Source organism: Aethalodelphis obliquidens, unplaced genomic scaffold (assembly GCF_003676395.1).
Source record: "Aethalodelphis obliquidens isolate GAN/ISIS:26980383/991018 unplaced genomic scaffold, ASM367639v1 scaffold2, whole genome shotgun sequence".
NCBI lineage: Eukaryota > Metazoa > Chordata > Mammalia > Artiodactyla > Delphinidae > Aethalodelphis > Aethalodelphis obliquidens.
This window is the reverse complement of record NW_020837946.1, coordinates 93170026-93186834: the sequence shown is the minus strand read 5'-3', so window position 1 is coordinate 93186834 and position 16809 is coordinate 93170026. Positions and strand designations below refer to the sequence as shown.

Below are 16809 nucleotides of genomic sequence, written 5' to 3'. Positions count from 1 at the left end.
GCTAAATTTGTGTTTGGGCTGGGTTGCAGAATGGAAACCAGAAGCTGCCATAATTTGTCCTAAAATACTTGGTCTTTTTGTCTTGTAATCTTCTTGACACATGCCTTCCTCCTAAAGGGCAGTAGAGAGTTCTGATCAGCTGAGTTTTTTTCTCATCCTTTTATTGTTAACTTGAGGTCTAAATATGTTCTAAGAAAATTTACTTAAATGCTTCCTTCCCATAGCTTTGTACAAGCCCTATTGATTAGCTATGGAAACATTGCATGGAGAAAGGTTTTGAAACAGAATGTGTCATATGGTCCATTTCTATAAACAATGTAAGTGGGTATGTATGTTGCTATCTATGCAGGGAAAATAAGGCTAACCATATATACAAGATGTAAATAGTGATTATCTACAAGTGACTGTTAAGCAAAAGTGGTTTTTTCCACCCTGACTTTTCCCCTTTTTTGTATTTTCCAAATTTTCTTCCATGAAAACCTATTTTATAATCAAATAAAGCTTTTTCAAAGGTGTTTTTAATGTCCCTTTTTCCCCAGCAGTGTTCAAATTAAACCTTCATTTCAAGCTTTACATATTAGATATGAACTAAAACAGTTCTTTTCTTCCTTATCAAGTAAACACTTTGAGGTTAATTACATGAAAATTACTGTGATTCGGCTGCTGTGCATTTTTTTTTTTTTTTCCCTTTGGTATGTGGGCCTCTCACTGTTGTGGCCTCTCCCGTTGCGTTGCGGAGCATAGGCTCCGGATGCGCAGGTTCAGCGGCCATGACTTACGGGCCCAGCCGCTCCACGGCACGTGGGATCTTCCCGGACCGGGGCACGAACCCGCGTCCCCTGCATCGGCAGGCAGACTCCCAACCACTGCGCCACCAGGGAAGCCCCATGCTATGCATTTTTTAAGGAGAGGCATAATGAGTGATCCATGATTCTAGACTGAGGTGGTTTGTATTCATGGGATTAAGTTTCATTTTAATGAAAAGGCAAATATGTTTAACCTTATTATATAAACATGTTATCTTAAAACTTAAGTACTGCTTTTGCTATCAAAAGCCATTCACTAAACGTGGACAGTGAGAAACTGGCCATTCATTCTCAGTCAGCCTGGTTTTGTGTAGAAGCGTGTATTATTTTGATTCCATTCTGTTAAGAATATGTTCTTCCTCGCTGTTTACTTAGTAAGTATAAATATTAAGTGCCCACTTTTTTGGCTTATTTGCTTGATAACCAATATGGATATTTTGGGGGTTTTTTCCTTTAACGGGGTGGGTAGGGTGTTACAATCTTCTAACCCTGCCCTTAAAAAGCACACCATTTCTATTTGGGGGGGTTTTTAAACGTGTACACAAGCCATGAGAGAACAGTTAACAAGAACAATTTTATATTACCTGTCGAGTTTTAAGAAATATGGAATAGGGCTTCCCTGGTGGCGCAGTGGTTGAGAGTCCGCCTGCTGATGCAGGGGACACGGGTTCGTGCCCTGGTCGGCGAAGATCCCACATGCCGCGGAGTGGCTGGGCCCGTGAGCCGTGGCTGCTGAGCCTGCGCGTCCGGAGCCTGTGTTCCGCAACGGGAGAGACCACAACAGTGAGAGGCCCGCGTACCCCCCCAAAAAAAAAGAAAAAGAAAAAAGAAAAATATGGAATGAGGCAATGAACAAAATTATGAGAAGATTAATAAGAGAGCTTCTTAGGAAGGTATTTTCTTTTAATGTGTTTGACATTCTTATTTTTATTAGCTCCACTGTTATTTAAAAACATGTTCCCAGTTTATTTGTGCTACTTCTGAATGAAGTACTAATATTAGTTATTTTTTCTACTTTCACAGTCTTTAAAATCTGGAACCTCTTAGTAGTTCTCACTGCTTTTCTACTTGTAAAATCTCTGGTTCTCCACCAATATTCTGCCTTCATCTTCCACTTTTCTTCCCTGTTCCTCAAATATGTTTTTTACTTTGTCCAGACCTTTTCTTTAAGTCCAGGCTCATATGTTACTTCCTCTGTGAATACCAGCCAGGATTAACTTCTCCCTCTTAATTTCATAATGCCCTGTTTATTCTGCTCTTCTGTTACGGTGTCATGGCTAAGAATGCCTAATTTCAAAGATAGGGACCGTGTTTCACTCACCGTTTATCACCCTCCAGGCACATCTTGAGCTCACAGCATCTTTACATAACCGTCTATGACAAATGAGGTGCTAGAGTCAGATGTTTTAGATTTTATGTTATGTTGCACATTTTCAAAATGTGATGTTTGTGTGGAGATATATATATATACATTTGTAGGAATGGATATTAGTGGAGTTAAGGTTGCATTAAAGAATCTAAAATACCATTGGAAATTTATCGGTGTGAATTCCATGATGTAGTGTCCAGGTGATGCTGCATTAGACCACTGTGTCATGAAATCTATAGCTATGTATTGAAGTTTTCTGTGTCAGATTTCTTTCCATAAGAGGGAGTTGCAGGCAGGAGGCAAACAAGGTGAACCTCCAAATACTGGCAATGAATAAAATACAAAAATAGTTTGAAAAACACTTGAGTTTCTTAGGGGGACGTGACTATTTAAGTCAAGGTATTTAAGTCACATTATGTTACAGTGAATTCTGCTAGGTGGTCACATTTTTCTTTTTAATTTTAGTGGACTGTAATTCGGACAAGACCATTGTAAGAAGTTACTTTCCCAGTCTATAAAGAGCTGAGCCCAAATTCTGACCCTGCAATAGATGTATGTGTGGATGAGAGGTGGTGTTTCCAACACAAAAAAGGGTCTTCACATCCCATTTCCATTCCTGCCCTTTCTTTTCCTAGGGGTGGAAATGTGTCAGTGTACGTTTCGATGATATTTGGACTTGAGTATGAATTTGAAATACTTGTTATTTGGTAAACTGAAAATAGGGTTGGTTGTTAATTATTAGGCTAAGGAGCAAGAAAGAAGCTTCTTGGGCTTCCCTGGTGGCGCAGTGGTTGAGAGTCCGCCTGCTGATGCAGGGAACACGGGTTCGTGCCCCGCTCCGGGAAGATCCCACATGCCGCGGAGCGGCTGGGCCCGTGAGCCATGGCCGCTGAGCCTGCGCGTCCGGAGCCTGTGCTCCACAACGGGAGAGGCCACAGCAGTGCGAGGCCCGCATACCGGAAAAAAGAAAGAAAGAAAGAAAGAAGCTTCTTTACCACCAGATTTGAGGACTATAGGAATTTCACAGGGAGAAGTGTTTCAGAAACAGCATGTTAACACTTTATTACACATAAGGACCATAATATACAGTTTTTGGGAAAGCTAGATTGGCGAGAACTCATTTGAAACATGGCAATAAAGCACTGTTGCCATAGAAATAGCATCATTTTATAAAACCCTTCACTATCAAAGTATTCACTATAACTGGATTTGTACTTGATTTTTACTTTGTTGTTAATACGTTGCTTAGTTACCAGATATGTTTTGTATTCATATCTTTAGAGAAGGTTGATGTTAGAATTTATTCAATTATTTAGCCATTGAGTGGAATCATTGAGGCTTCCAGGCAACTGCAGTGAGTGATACCCTTGTCTACAATCAATACCTGAGATGGGATCTTTGCCATTCCTGTTGCTTTAGGAATTAATAAGGATGGAGATGAAATCTTGATATTTATAAGGTAGCAGAATAGATTTATGGTGCTATCAGAGAAATCATTTCGCTGACCTTTAGTTGTGGAAGTTTGTATAGGCAATGCCATAGTTTGGTTTATCTTTGTAGAAGCTTTTTAGATACCCTGATTAGAAGGTCAGTTATTTATTTTTATCTGGTTTCTTTAAAAAAAAAAGCAAAAAAAGGATTTGTGGTAGTTTTTAGTAATTTACATAAGTCTTGAGCTAACTGGTTTACTTAAAGGAATCCTCTTAGGGTCAGGAGACACATATTGTACAATTCATATTCACTACTCAAAGCTTATCATTGTGGATTCTTGTTTAAATAACTGATAAATTCACTTAATAAAAGTATGTTTATACTCTTAACTTACTAGTTAAATTACCAACAGTGCCTTCAGTTTAGGAAGAACTGTCCCTTAGGTTTTTGATTTGTGAACTTTGGGCAGATTGCTTAACCCCTCTAATGATCTGTTCCTCTGTTAAGTGACCTTAATAATATAAGGAAATAACCTTAAAAATCGCTAGGTAACTCAATTTTTCCTTGTGCCCTTGACACATTCCTAATACAAGGATTCGTATCTTAGTGTGGTTTTTCAAACATACGACTATTCTATAAAAGTGGTTCCCCCCTGCCATTGTTTTCAGTCTCCAGAAGGACTAGTTCTACTACTACCAACTCAAAACTCTCCATTTTTTAACAAGAGGCCCTGCATTTTGCTTTTGCACTGGGTCCCACAAATTATGTAGCCAGTCCTGGCCCACAGAAACTATTTTTAATAACAGACTGTACTACACACTAACTAGTAATTGTGTATATAAACCAAGTCTGTGGCCCTATAAATTTCCTCAACTGCAAAGGAAATCTTTGTACCCAGATTTTATTTGAGTGTTATTTTGGGAGGGCGGAGAGGGTAGCTGACTTGGGTTACCTACATAGTAAACCTTTTAAATGTTAGCTCGCATAACAGAAGATTTTTGAGACTTGCTGTTTAAACAAAACTCTGTCATCTTAGAACACAGAGTACTTGCTTAAAATACAAAAACATACTGCTAGTGAAATAAATTAAATTCAAAGCAGGATTTAACTCACTGTGCCATTACAGGTTATCAAGTTATGCCCAACCAGCAGCAAAACTACCAGGGGATAGTTGGAGTTCAGCAACCCCAGAGTCAGAGCCTAGTTGGTGGCCAGCCGAACAGCATTGGAAATCAGATTCAAGGAGTGGTCATCCCCTATCCTTCAGTGCCATCATATCAGGTACGTGGTCGCTCTTACCTGCATTGGGTAGAGGGGATTTTGAATAACTAAAATGCGCAGCTACATTCTTCTCCGTTTAATATGGGGAAAATGCTTCTGTAATACATAACTTTATAGTCTCAAGAGTTTTATTAGTCATTGCAGCTTTGTTCTGTCCTCACTTATTGCATCATTCATTCACTTCATTAACTTAGAAAAAAATATCTGAACCATATTAATTTTGAGAAGTAGATTTTTCTGGCATTGTCTGTGTTTCCAGCTATTCAATACATAAGTATCAATATATGAGCAAGTGTCTTATTCTATTCTTCAGCTCCTTAGAAAATCTCTTGAGGAGAATGGAATGGGAGGGAAAAATAAAGGTAGAGGTAGGTATATGAAATACAGTACAGATTATAAGTCAGTATATATAGAATAGAGAAGGATGTGCAATTTCCCATGCTGGAACTGAGCTTTTTCCCCCTCACTAAATCAAAAAAAGGAAGAGTATGTCATGTATTGAAAATGTCATGGATTTTAATTTATAGTTCTAAAGTAGAAATACCTACTGTTTCATGAATAAGTCAGATTTCTTTAGCCCATCTATGGCACATTTCCAGAAATTTATTTTACCTTCCTTTACCTTTCTGGAATAACCTGTGAGTGAGTTTGTTTTATTAGCCTCATGGTTTCCCATAACTGACTCGAATGTTAAGAAATCCAAAGGCCGTTATCATTCATCTCAACAAGGTAAAAATAATCTAGCTGGGAAGATAAATGTACATCTAAACACAGGTCAACAAATTGATGATAATATACAGACCACTAACTGAAGGAATTGTGAAATATGGCCATGAATAGGTTAGGGACTTAATACAGAAGTCTTCTAGAAAGGTATAAACCTTTAATCAGCTCTTAAAAGAAAATTATGGGCATAAATTAGTTAAGGCATTCTGAGGATGGGGAAGGATATGAGCAAAGGAGGTAGCATATTCTTGTAATTGCAGAAAATGAAAATTGTAATTAAAATGTAAAATGTGGAATTGTTGAGGACTTCTGAGCACTAAGAATATGTCTACTTTTGAAGCCCCTTGATAATAGAAAGCAACTAAGGAAAAAAGAAGATACATCCTGAAACTAGATTTTATATCTTTCTTTTCTCTCAAATCCTCCATGCTTTTTACTCCAGTCCACCCTGCTTAAGCCGAGGCCCATGAAACTGTCCATCCCCTACTTCTTCTGTAGCTAGATATTAGACAGGAGCTCTCCCTTCTCAAGGACCCTGGTCATGCTACCTAATCTAGTCTGCTGAGCATCTGTTAGATGCCCAGGCACTGTGTAAATAAGATCTCCCTTGAAATATAAGTTTAGGGACTTCCCTGGTGGTCCAGTGAGTAAGACTCTATGCACCCAGTGCTGGGGGCCCGGGTTCAATCCATGGTCGGGGAACTAGATCCCGCATGCATGCTGCAACTAAGAGTCCGCATGCCGCAACTAAAGATCCTGCATGCCAAAACTAAGACCTGGTGCAGACTAGACTAAATAAATAAATAAACAAATAAATAAAAGAAAGATTAGTTTAACACTGGAAAATTAACTGGTGGATTAACTATAAAAAAAAGAAATATAAGTTTAAAATAAATTACATCCTTGTTAGTGTAGTTTTTAAAAATGGAGCTAGATACTGAAAGTGTTTCAGAGCTAAGACAATTATTATCATTTCTATAGCATACTTTTTTACAAGTTATAAATTATTTTCTCATGGTATTTCATGTAATCCTTCCACTGGGTGAATGACTGTGAGATGTATTGCTCTGATAAGCAGTGAATGACAGGTTGCTTCATGCTTCCTACTACATTTGGTTAGATAAGCTAGGGTGGTAATAAACTGTCATCTAAAAAATAAGCCCAAAGGAATTCCCTAGCAGTCCAGTGGTTAGGACTCGTCGCTTTCACAGCCAAGGGCCTGGGTTCAACCCCTGGTCGGAGAACTAAGATCCTGCAAGTCGTGCATCACGGCTGAAAAAATAAAAATTTAAATTAACAAATAAATAATAAACCTGAAAAGTCATCTACTCAGTAGAGTATATTCTGCGGCTGTACATTCTCAAGTACAGTTTCCTCTCTTTTGGTACTTCAGTTTTTTCTTTACCACTAGTTACAAATTTATTCTGTAGCTTAAATCATCTAGATTGAGTTGCCATTTTTCCTAGATCTTGCATATACCCTAACTTAGATAGAATCAGAAATAATCTTAGGATGTTACACTGCCTCAGTAGACAAAAAGACTGAAATATATTTTGTCATAAAAAATTGGATACATCAAAGCAACAACTTTATCTTTGCTGCTGAGCCAAATTGAAAGTAGTCTAAGAGATTACTGTGTATTTTGAAAGGACTAGTTACTAGTTTAGAAACATGTTATATAGGCAAGACTTAGAAGTTAATCATCAACTTATAAATCACAGAGCCCAGGTATAGAGAATGATGAAGTGGTTAAAGAACTAAGGCTCTGGAGCCAGTGGGCATGGGTTCAAACCCCAACTTTTCTCCTTACTAGCTATACAACCTTGGGCAAGTTATTAACCTCAATTTTTAACCCCTTCTATAAAACAAGGATGATAAAAGTAACTTCTTAGGGTTGTTAGGAAGACTTGATGTAATAATATACATAAAGTTCTTGGAACCTGAACATGGTAGTAAGTACTCGGTAATGTTAACTTTGATTGTCATCACTGTTACTACTGTTGCTGACATCATCATCAGAAGCTTTTACACAGGCTTTATTTACCAAAATCATTGTAATGCAACTAATGTGGTGCACTTGTAAATTACAAAACCATTATGCCGTTGTGGTTTCTATTTTAGAAACTGGAAACTAGAGAAGTGAATCCATTATGTTCATGTGTTTTTTTGTGTTTTTTTTTTTAATTTATTTATTTTTGGCCACGTTGGGTCTTCATTGCTGTGCGCGGGCTTTCTGTAGTTGCGGCGAGCGGGAGCTACTCTTGGTTGTGTTGCGCGGGCTTCTCATGGCAGTGTCTTATATTGTTGTAGAGCACGGGCTCGAGGCCTGTGGACTTCAGTAGTTGTGGCATGAGGGCTCAGTAGTTGTGGCTCGCGGGCTTAGTTGCTCCACAGCATGTGGGATCTTCCCAGACCAGGGATCAAACCCGTGTCCCCTGCATTGGCAGGCGGATTCTTAACCACTGCACCACCAGGGAATTCCTGATTATGTTCATGTGGTTTCTATGTAGATGAATGTGGAAAACAGAGAATTGAAAGATCCACTGTTCATCAGATGCCTGCTGTGCCAGATCCTGTAAATGGAGATTATAATGGAGATAATACCCCTCCTGAGGTGGAGGTGGCATCCTGTTTTTGCAGATAATGAACTCTGGGGCCTCAGAATCTGAGTTAAGTCGTTTGCCCAGTGTCACATATATAGTAAAATTGATGGAGTCTGTATCACATCTAGATATCTTAAGCTTCAGAGCTCACACTTTCTGATCCAGTGTATCTCACTAGTACCCCATCTGAGTTTTACTTCGCTCTACCTGAGGTAAATTGCATTACTCTTTCCATGTGAAAGGGTCATCCTTATTTGGAAACTGTTTCTTTTTTAAAATAACTTCTGGGACTTCCCTGGTGGCACATTGTTTCAGAATTCACCTGCCAATGCAGGGGACATGGCTTCGATCCCTGGTCCAGGAAGATCCCACATGCCGCGGAGCAACTAAGCCCATGCACCACAACTGCTGAGCCTGTGCTGTAGAGCCCGTGAGCCACAACTACTGAACCCGCCTGCCACAACTACTGAAGCCTGCACACCACAACGAAGAGTAACCCCTGGCTCCCTGCAACTAAAGAAAGCCCGCGTGCAGCAACAAAGACCCAACGCAGCCAAAAATTAAATAAATAAATAAATAAATTTTTAAAATAAAAATAATAAGATAACTTCTACTTTGGGATGTGAGTCATAACTCCTAGCCTACTGTACTATTGATAAATGCTAGCCAAAAACAATAACCAGCTAAAAGGAACATTGAAATAAAGTGGTAATGCTGTAACTAACTTATCAGGACAGCCTATTGGCAGTTTTACCTTATTCCTAACTGCTCACACTTGAAAGTTTATGGAGGCTGGAGACATTAACATTTGCAAGGTTTTAAAGAACGTTTTTGCCTTTAAATTGCCTTTCAAATTTTAGGTTTCACTGCCTCAAGGTTCTCAAGGAATTGCCCATCAGACTTATCAACAGCCTGTTATGTTCCCTAATCAGTCTAATCAAGGATCTATGCCTACAGCAGGAATGCCAGTTTACTATAGCATCATTCCACCTGGCCAACAAAATAATTTAAGGTGAGTATGAATAAAAAGCCTAATCTTATAGCTCCTCATTGTTTATCAGGATTGTGGTCTGTTGCTAATTTTAAAGTTGCCTAAGGGGCATAACCTGAGATCATTCTCTAATCTAGAATAGAAAAACTACAATACGATCTATTTATCTAGCATTTTTTTTAACAAAATCAGTATAAGCAAGGCATTCCATATGTAAACCAATGGAGAATCAAATTTTCTCTCATGTGCCTGAAAAGTAGTAGGCCAGTCTCCTTTTACTCACCTAAGTGGAATCAATAGTTGGCCATAGATCTTAGAGTTAAGAGCGTTTATGTGTTAATATTTAAGGTTTTTGTAAGAGTCTGGGGAGAATGTATTTCCTGTATATAACTTCAAGAGCAAAATATCTTGCTGGAATCTTTCAGGCTCTGGGGAGCTCCTTTTTCATCAGTAAGAGGAGGGAGGCATATGAGAAGCAAATGATAGTAGGTCTATATTAAAGCAAGTCGTGAAGTATTCCATTAGCCACTTAACTTAAAAGAACAGAAACTTCTCTGATAAGCCTAATGTGTTAAAAAAAAAATAGTCTTCCTTTGAGTTGGGTACTTTTAGTCTGCTGTTCAGAGTGGATTACAGTCTTTCATTTATTCTCATGACATTTCTGTAAGGTTGCCAGAGTAGCCTTGGTGCTCTTTTTAATAAGGAGTCTGAAGGTAGAATTGCTGATAAGAGGCTGTCACCCAGTTATGGTTACAGATGGTATTTAGAGGTGAAGAAGGGGTTGCAGTATTTGCTTCATTGAATCTGTTTGGGAAAATGGGGACTTGACTCTCATTTTATTTGTTGTCATAAACACACATACATACACACCTGAGGAACTCACATGTTTCCTCCTCTCTGTGGATACCACAAACTGAAAAGGCCCAGGCTTTTTAAACAAGTTGGTTGAAATCTCACAGGCAACTTTGGAGTTTTATACAATGATGAGCCCCAGCTCTTTTGTGGTAGAGCTGCTGCACAGTGAAAATTTAAAAAACATTTTTTGGGGGCCTCACTGTGCAGCACACGGGATCTTAGTTCCCGGACCAGGGATTGAACCTGCATCCCCTGCAATGGAAGCACGGAGTCTTAACCACTGGACTGCTAGGGAAGTCCTGAAAATAGAAATTTATACTGTGTTAAAATTTCCCATTATTTTTTAAAGCCTTCCAGGTGATTCTTCTGGCAATAAGAGTTGAGACTCACTGACCTATGCTAACCAGCCCTTTTTTTCATCTGTACACTTCAGCTATGCACAAGTCTCCATAACCCAGTAATATTTTACACATTTGCAAGAAAGTCATAATATCTGTCATTGTAAAATTTCATCCAAGACCCAGTGTCCTAAGGTAAAACTGTGTCAATTACTCCACACCAGCAAGTATAATAAATCTCAGTTTGTTCACAGGGGGAAAGTATGTCTTAAACTCTAAGCTATAGGGTCCTGATCCAAACACTCATGTTTATACTAAAACATTACCAGATTATAAGATTTCTGTAAGAACACTAAGTGAGCCTTTGTTCTGAAAAATGTCTTCCTTAGCTTGAGTTGCTTAGCAATCCATTTTCTTGTGGCGGCTCCTTATGCAGAAAAGTGGAATTTGAATTATCTTTACTTTCAGCTCAACCAGTCAGTTATCACTGAGGCAATTTTGTGTTTGGATTGGATTGTGTTGTTATGTGTACTATGAGGATTTAGCATGGCCTGATACAAATCATGTGTCTTGTCACTTTCAGCAAGCCATGTACCGGTCAGAGAAACTAGTTTTACAACAAATCATGGTATTTCTGTCTATGATGTAGAGAAAAATCTAATTTCATTCCTACAGTCTGCAAAAATGGGCAGGCTAGTTGGATAATATTTTCAAAATGCTCCCATTTGGGGTTTTTTTGTGTTACCATTTATTTTCCCATTTTTATCTTGAAACTCAAAAGGAGAATATACTTTTGTCTTTGATCTGCAATCTCAAAGGGCTAGCGTACAGAGAGGGGAACTTGAAGAGACTGTAACCTTTATTTTTCAGAACTCTAAAAAAAAGGTTTCACAGAATCTTTATGAAATAATGAAAAAGAAAACCTACTTTTAAGTCTTTTTCCCTTTTCCATCTGCATAGTCTGTTTTTCCTCATTTTGTAAACTAGTATCCCTCTAGTGTCCCCTTTGTCCTACTTCTGGAACTGTTTTGGATTCCTTTAATTTCTCCTAAACTTCTGGTTTTGCATTTTGGTTTTTTGTTTGCCTCAGCCATCCTTTGAAATAATTGTCAATAACAGAGTCTCAATCTGAACCACATGTTTTAGTGAACTTTTACTTCTGTTGTTATTAAAAGGGAATTTGTTAACACTTAGCCTAGAGAAATAAAATGTAATGAGAAAGTTACTTCTGGTGCTAAAACACTGCCTTTTCAGAATGTTTATTTTCTCTTCATTGGATATAACAGCTTTTATTTATCAGCAAAATTAATTAGTAAATTAAGTTATATGGACAAAAATAATGTTAAATAGGAAGGGAAGAGGATACTTATAGCTATTCCATTTCTTGTAAACTCACCAAAAATGAGTGATAATAGTAATTTTTTAATATAAATTTATTTATTTATTTTTGGCTGCATTGGGTCTTTCTTGCTGCCCGTGGGCTTTCTCCAGTTGCAGTGAGCAGGGGCTACTCTTTGTTGAGGTGCACAAGCTTCTTATTGCGGTGGCTTCTCTTGTCGCGGAGCATGGGCTCTAGGCGCACGGGCTTCAGTAGTTGTGGCATGCGGGCTCAGTAGTTGTGGCTCATGGGCTCCGGAACGCAGGCTCAGTAGTTGTGGCGCACGGGCTTAGTTGCTCCATGGCATGTGGGATCTTCCCGGACGAGGGCTCAAACTCTTGTCCCCTGCATTGGCAGGTGGATTCTTAACCACTGCACCACCAGGGAAGTCTCTATTTTATTTTATTTTTTTGGAAGTCTCTATTTTAGATTAATAATTTTTAAGTAGATATCTTTAAAGAATAAAGAGGAGAGGTGTTATTTCATGCAAAAATCTTTTCATTTTTCAGTCTCTCTCAGTGAGTTTCTATTGGGCAAAATAATTCTCCTGCATCTACATTTTGTCCGTTAAAAGAGTGTTCTCTCTATTTAACTTGTTTGGGTCTTCCTGATTATACATACAAGACAGAGTCATTGTAGAAAATTTGAAAATATAAAATTTTCAAAATGTAAAAAAGGGTGAAAAAGCAAATCAGCTACAATCTCACCACTCAGAGATAATCACTGTTAAATTTTGGTGTCTTCATTCAAGTTATTTTTCAGTGTACACATAATATGTGAACTTTGTTAGGAATCATATATTCTAAACATTATATTTTCTATATTTTTAATTACATTGTTCATAAGCTCTGGTTTCAAAATTGAACCAGGGACTTCCCTGGTGGCGCAGTGTTTAAGAATCCACCTGCCAAGACAAGGGACACAGGTTCAATCTCTGGTCCGGGAAGATCCCACATGCCGCGGAGCATCTGAGCCAATGCGCCACAACTACTGAGCCTGTGCTCCGGAGCCCATGAGCCACAACTACTGAGACCGCATGCCACAACTACTGAAGCCTGCGTGCCTAGAGCCCGTGCTCCGCAACAAGAGAAGCCACCGCAATGAGAAGCCCGTGCACCGCAACAAAGAGTAGCCCCGCTCACCACAACTAGAGAAAGCCCACATGCAGCAACGAAGACCCAATGCAGCCAAAAATAAATAAATAAATAATTTGTAATGAATAAATAAATAAATAAGCCAGCCCCACAATGTGGCCAAAATAACAAATGAAGAACTCTAAGAAGGAAATTACAAGTTCTGCAGTTCATGAAGTCTTACAGATAAAAGGTCAAGAAGAGTATTTATTCAAAAATAGGTAGTACTTTTTTGAAAGACAGAAGGCAAAGAACTTAATGTAAGGAGAAATTCAGTTAGTTTTTTTTTTAAACATAAGGAAAAAGGAGTACACTTCTTAATCTTCCCACCCACTTTTGAATTATTCGTTAGATTTTTACAGCTTTCTTCCTCAAGTAAATTTTAAGCTTTTCCAAATTGTTTCTCAAAATCCATCCTGACTTTCTTCACAGCCCAAGAATTTGAATGGCTTGCCATTTTATTTGTTATTTCTTCAGGCCATAGGTAACCTAGATAACAAGCGATCCCCTGAGATACTCCAAGTTTAGGAAGCAGAAAAGGTTTGTGTTGGAAGTGCCCCTTTGGCATATTCTATTTATTTTATTTTGTGAATAACTTCTATTCCTTGAGAGTGTGTTTTATACTGCTGTGTAAAACAACTCTTGTGTTTCACACTCCTGTGTAAAACAACTCCTGTGTTTTACTTATCAGTGTTGGGGACAATATCAGACATGTTGATGAAAGGATCTTAAAAACCTACATCCTCTTGATTTCCGTTTCCAGCCATGATAGAGTAATAGAAACCAAATTTATCCTCCTACCATAACTTTAAAACTAGAGACAAATACATGAAACAACAGTTTTCATTAGGCAGTGAGGGACAGTAAACCCTGAGAGAGGGAAAACAAACAAGAGAGTCTTCCGATTGCTCCAGCTTGCTGCCTGGGGAGAGCTTCCTAGCCACATCTCGGGGAGGAGGAACCCAAGCAAGACCCTCTGTCTAAGTTAAGGAGATGGAATTAGGAGTCCCAGGAAGCCAAGGTGGCTTAGAGTTTGCAGGGCAGCATACTGAAGAGAAGAGGGTTACAAAGAGGTTGCTCTGGAGATCTAAGTGGGACCCTTTTGAGTCTTAGTTGATTGCTGACTGGTGCATTTAGGTGCAAAAACTCCCCAAGGCAGGGAAAAGAACCATTCAAAAGGAACAGGCAGAACAATCCCTGAAGCTCACACAAGGACAGGAAGAGTTTAAATTCCTACCAGCCAGTATGTCAAAACCTCATAACACATGAGGCATTGAGTAGAGGACTTAAAAGAATACTGTCTCAGTAGTGGAGGACAATTAGCCTTAGATTAAAAGCTGCTCTGGTCCTGCCTTAAACAAGCAGGACCCAAAAGGATTAAATTGTCTCCAGATAACTGTGGCTCAGAACAAAGCTCAGAAATATTATTTAAAAATACAAGGGGGACTTTCCTGCTGGCGCAGTGGTTAAGAATTCGCTTGCGGGCTTCCCTGGTGGCACAGTGGTTGAGAGTCCGCCTTCTGATGCACAGGACACGGGTTCGTGCCCCGTTCTGGGAGGATCCCACATGCCGCGGAGCCTACGCGTCCAGAGCCTGTGCTCCGCAACGGGAGAGGCCACAGCAAGGAGAGGCCCGCGTACCGCAAAAAAAAAAAAAAAAATCCGCTTACCAATGCAGGGAACACAGATCCAATCCCTGGTCCTGGAAGATACCATGCCACAGAGCAACTAAGCCCGTGCCCCACAGCTACTGAGCCTGTGCTCTAGAGTCCACGAGCCACAACTACTGAGCCCGCACACCACGACTACTGAAGCCTGCGCACCTAGAGCCTGTGCTCTGCAATAAGAGAAGCCACCGCAGTGAGAAGCCCATGCACTGCAACAAAGAGTAGCCCCCGCTCGCCGCAACTAGAGAAAGGCTGCGCACAGCAATGAAGACCCAACACGGCCAAAACAAACAAAAAAAAAAACAAGGATATCCAACAGTCAACAAGGTTAAATTCATAATGCCTGGCATCCAATCAAAAATTAGGAAGTATGCAAGGAAGTGAGAAACTAATAAGGCCAATAATGAGGAAAAATCAGTCAATTGAAACTCACTGAAACAATGCCAGTATAAAATTCAGACAGAGGAAGAAGAACTAGGAAATAATGAACAGAGCATCAGTGCTTTTCAGGGGGCCTAATGCATGTGCAATTGGCATCCTCCAAAGAGAGAAAAAGGGCGGACAAAAAAATATTTGAATAGTAATGGCTGAAATGTTTCAAAATTTATGAAAATCATAAACCTGCATATCCAAAAAGTTCAACAAACTCAGGCAAAAGAAATATGGAGGAAACTTTTCAAAACGTTATAAAGGGAAAATTGTAAAAGTAGCCAGAGAAAAAAAGACACGTTACATATAGAGGAACAAAGATAAGAATTCGATAGACTTCTTGTTAGAAACAATACAAGCCAGAAGACAGTGGTACAACATCTGTATTTGGGGTTATGAGAGAAAAAACAGAATTCTATACCAGTAGAAATATTTTTTAGAAACAAATATGAAATAAAGACTATTTCAAACATGCAAAAACTGAAACAATTAATCACCAGCTTACCTGCACTGCAAGGAATGTTAAAGGAAGTCTTTCAGACAGTAAGAAAATTATACCAGTTGGAAACTGGCTACACAACAGAATAAAAATGAAAAGTCAAACAATATACTGACTGGGAAATCAAATATCTGAAGAAGTACTTCTGTAGAGAGGATATGAAGAATTCTCAAACCTCAGTAATTTAAAAAAAAAACACCTTCAGAAACAATTTGTTTAAAAAGTTAAACCTACGTGTGGAGCACTGCTATACAATAGTTAGAGGTACATGGTGAGGAAAGTTGTGGAAACTTAGTGATGTTCTTTTCTTAATCCAAATGGAGGTTACATAGTTCTTCATCTTATAATTCTTTAAAATGTATAATATATTTCTGGGTACTCTTGTTGTATATATATTTCAAACCCCTAAATAGGTAATAAAATCATTAACTATGGGGGAAGACTTTAAGAGATAAGGAGCAAGAGAATGGGAGGAGAGGAACTGGAGACACTAAATAGAGACAACTTTTGAGAATTGCATCCCTAAAGGGAGCATTGAATTTCAGTAGTATATGGGAGGGGAAAATGAGGTTAAGAGAGAGTGTCCTGTTCTTAATTGAAAAAAGAAGTGTTTGCGTGCTGAAATGAAAGACACCAGAAAGAGGTGTGTTGCTATAGGAGAGAGGGGGTAGAGTTGTAAGGTCCTCAAGGCGGATGAGAGTAAACACTCAAATGGAAAGTCGGTTAGCCATAAATAAAATGCAGAGGATTTGCGTATGGTAAATGGAGGAAAAGCAGAGTGCATGGGCTCAGATATTAGTATGTAGATAGGTGTGGTGAAGAGTTTATGAAAATACTTTTCTGACTGCTTTATTTTTCTCACTGATTTAGGATTCAAGATATGAAGTGCGTTATCAAAGAGTAGATGAATGTTTTAAAGGTTGTTTTGATATAAAGATTCAGCACAGTTACATTAAGATAGATTTCAAAAAGAAAGCATCAAGATGTGGGGAAATGTGACAGATGTCTGATAAAAGCTTATAAACATTTGTATCACTTCTGTATGTTCTAGAATGATAATATTAATGATAATTATTTGTGGAGTTCTAGAATGAACTCCACAAATAATTCATGGAAATAAGTACTTCACCCATTTGACAAGAACTAATAATAAATTATCACATGAGAAAATGTTCACTCTCCCCAACAATCTTAAGAAATGAGAACTAAGGCAACCTTAACCAAAAAAGGAGGACAAAACAGTTAACACTAAGCAGAGAGACAAACATTGCTGGGTGCTAGGTATATGAAAACTGATTCTATA

General features: G+C 38.7%; 1 protein-coding gene across 13 annotated transcripts in view; it reads left to right on the top strand.

The window, feature by feature from the left end:
• R3HDM1 (R3H domain containing 1) overlaps positions 1-16809 on the top strand; it is a 181318-nt gene that overhangs the window by 134378 nt on the left and 30131 nt on the right. For all 13 annotated transcript variants that reach the window (XM_027132284.1, XM_027132224.1, XM_027132213.1 and 10 more), the window contains 2 exons: positions 4733-4887; positions 9077-9228. In XM_027132284.1, the coding sequence (XP_026988085.1) occupies positions 4733-4887; positions 9077-9228 (307 nt within the window). The remainder of the gene's footprint in view (positions 1-4732; positions 4888-9076; positions 9229-16809) is intronic.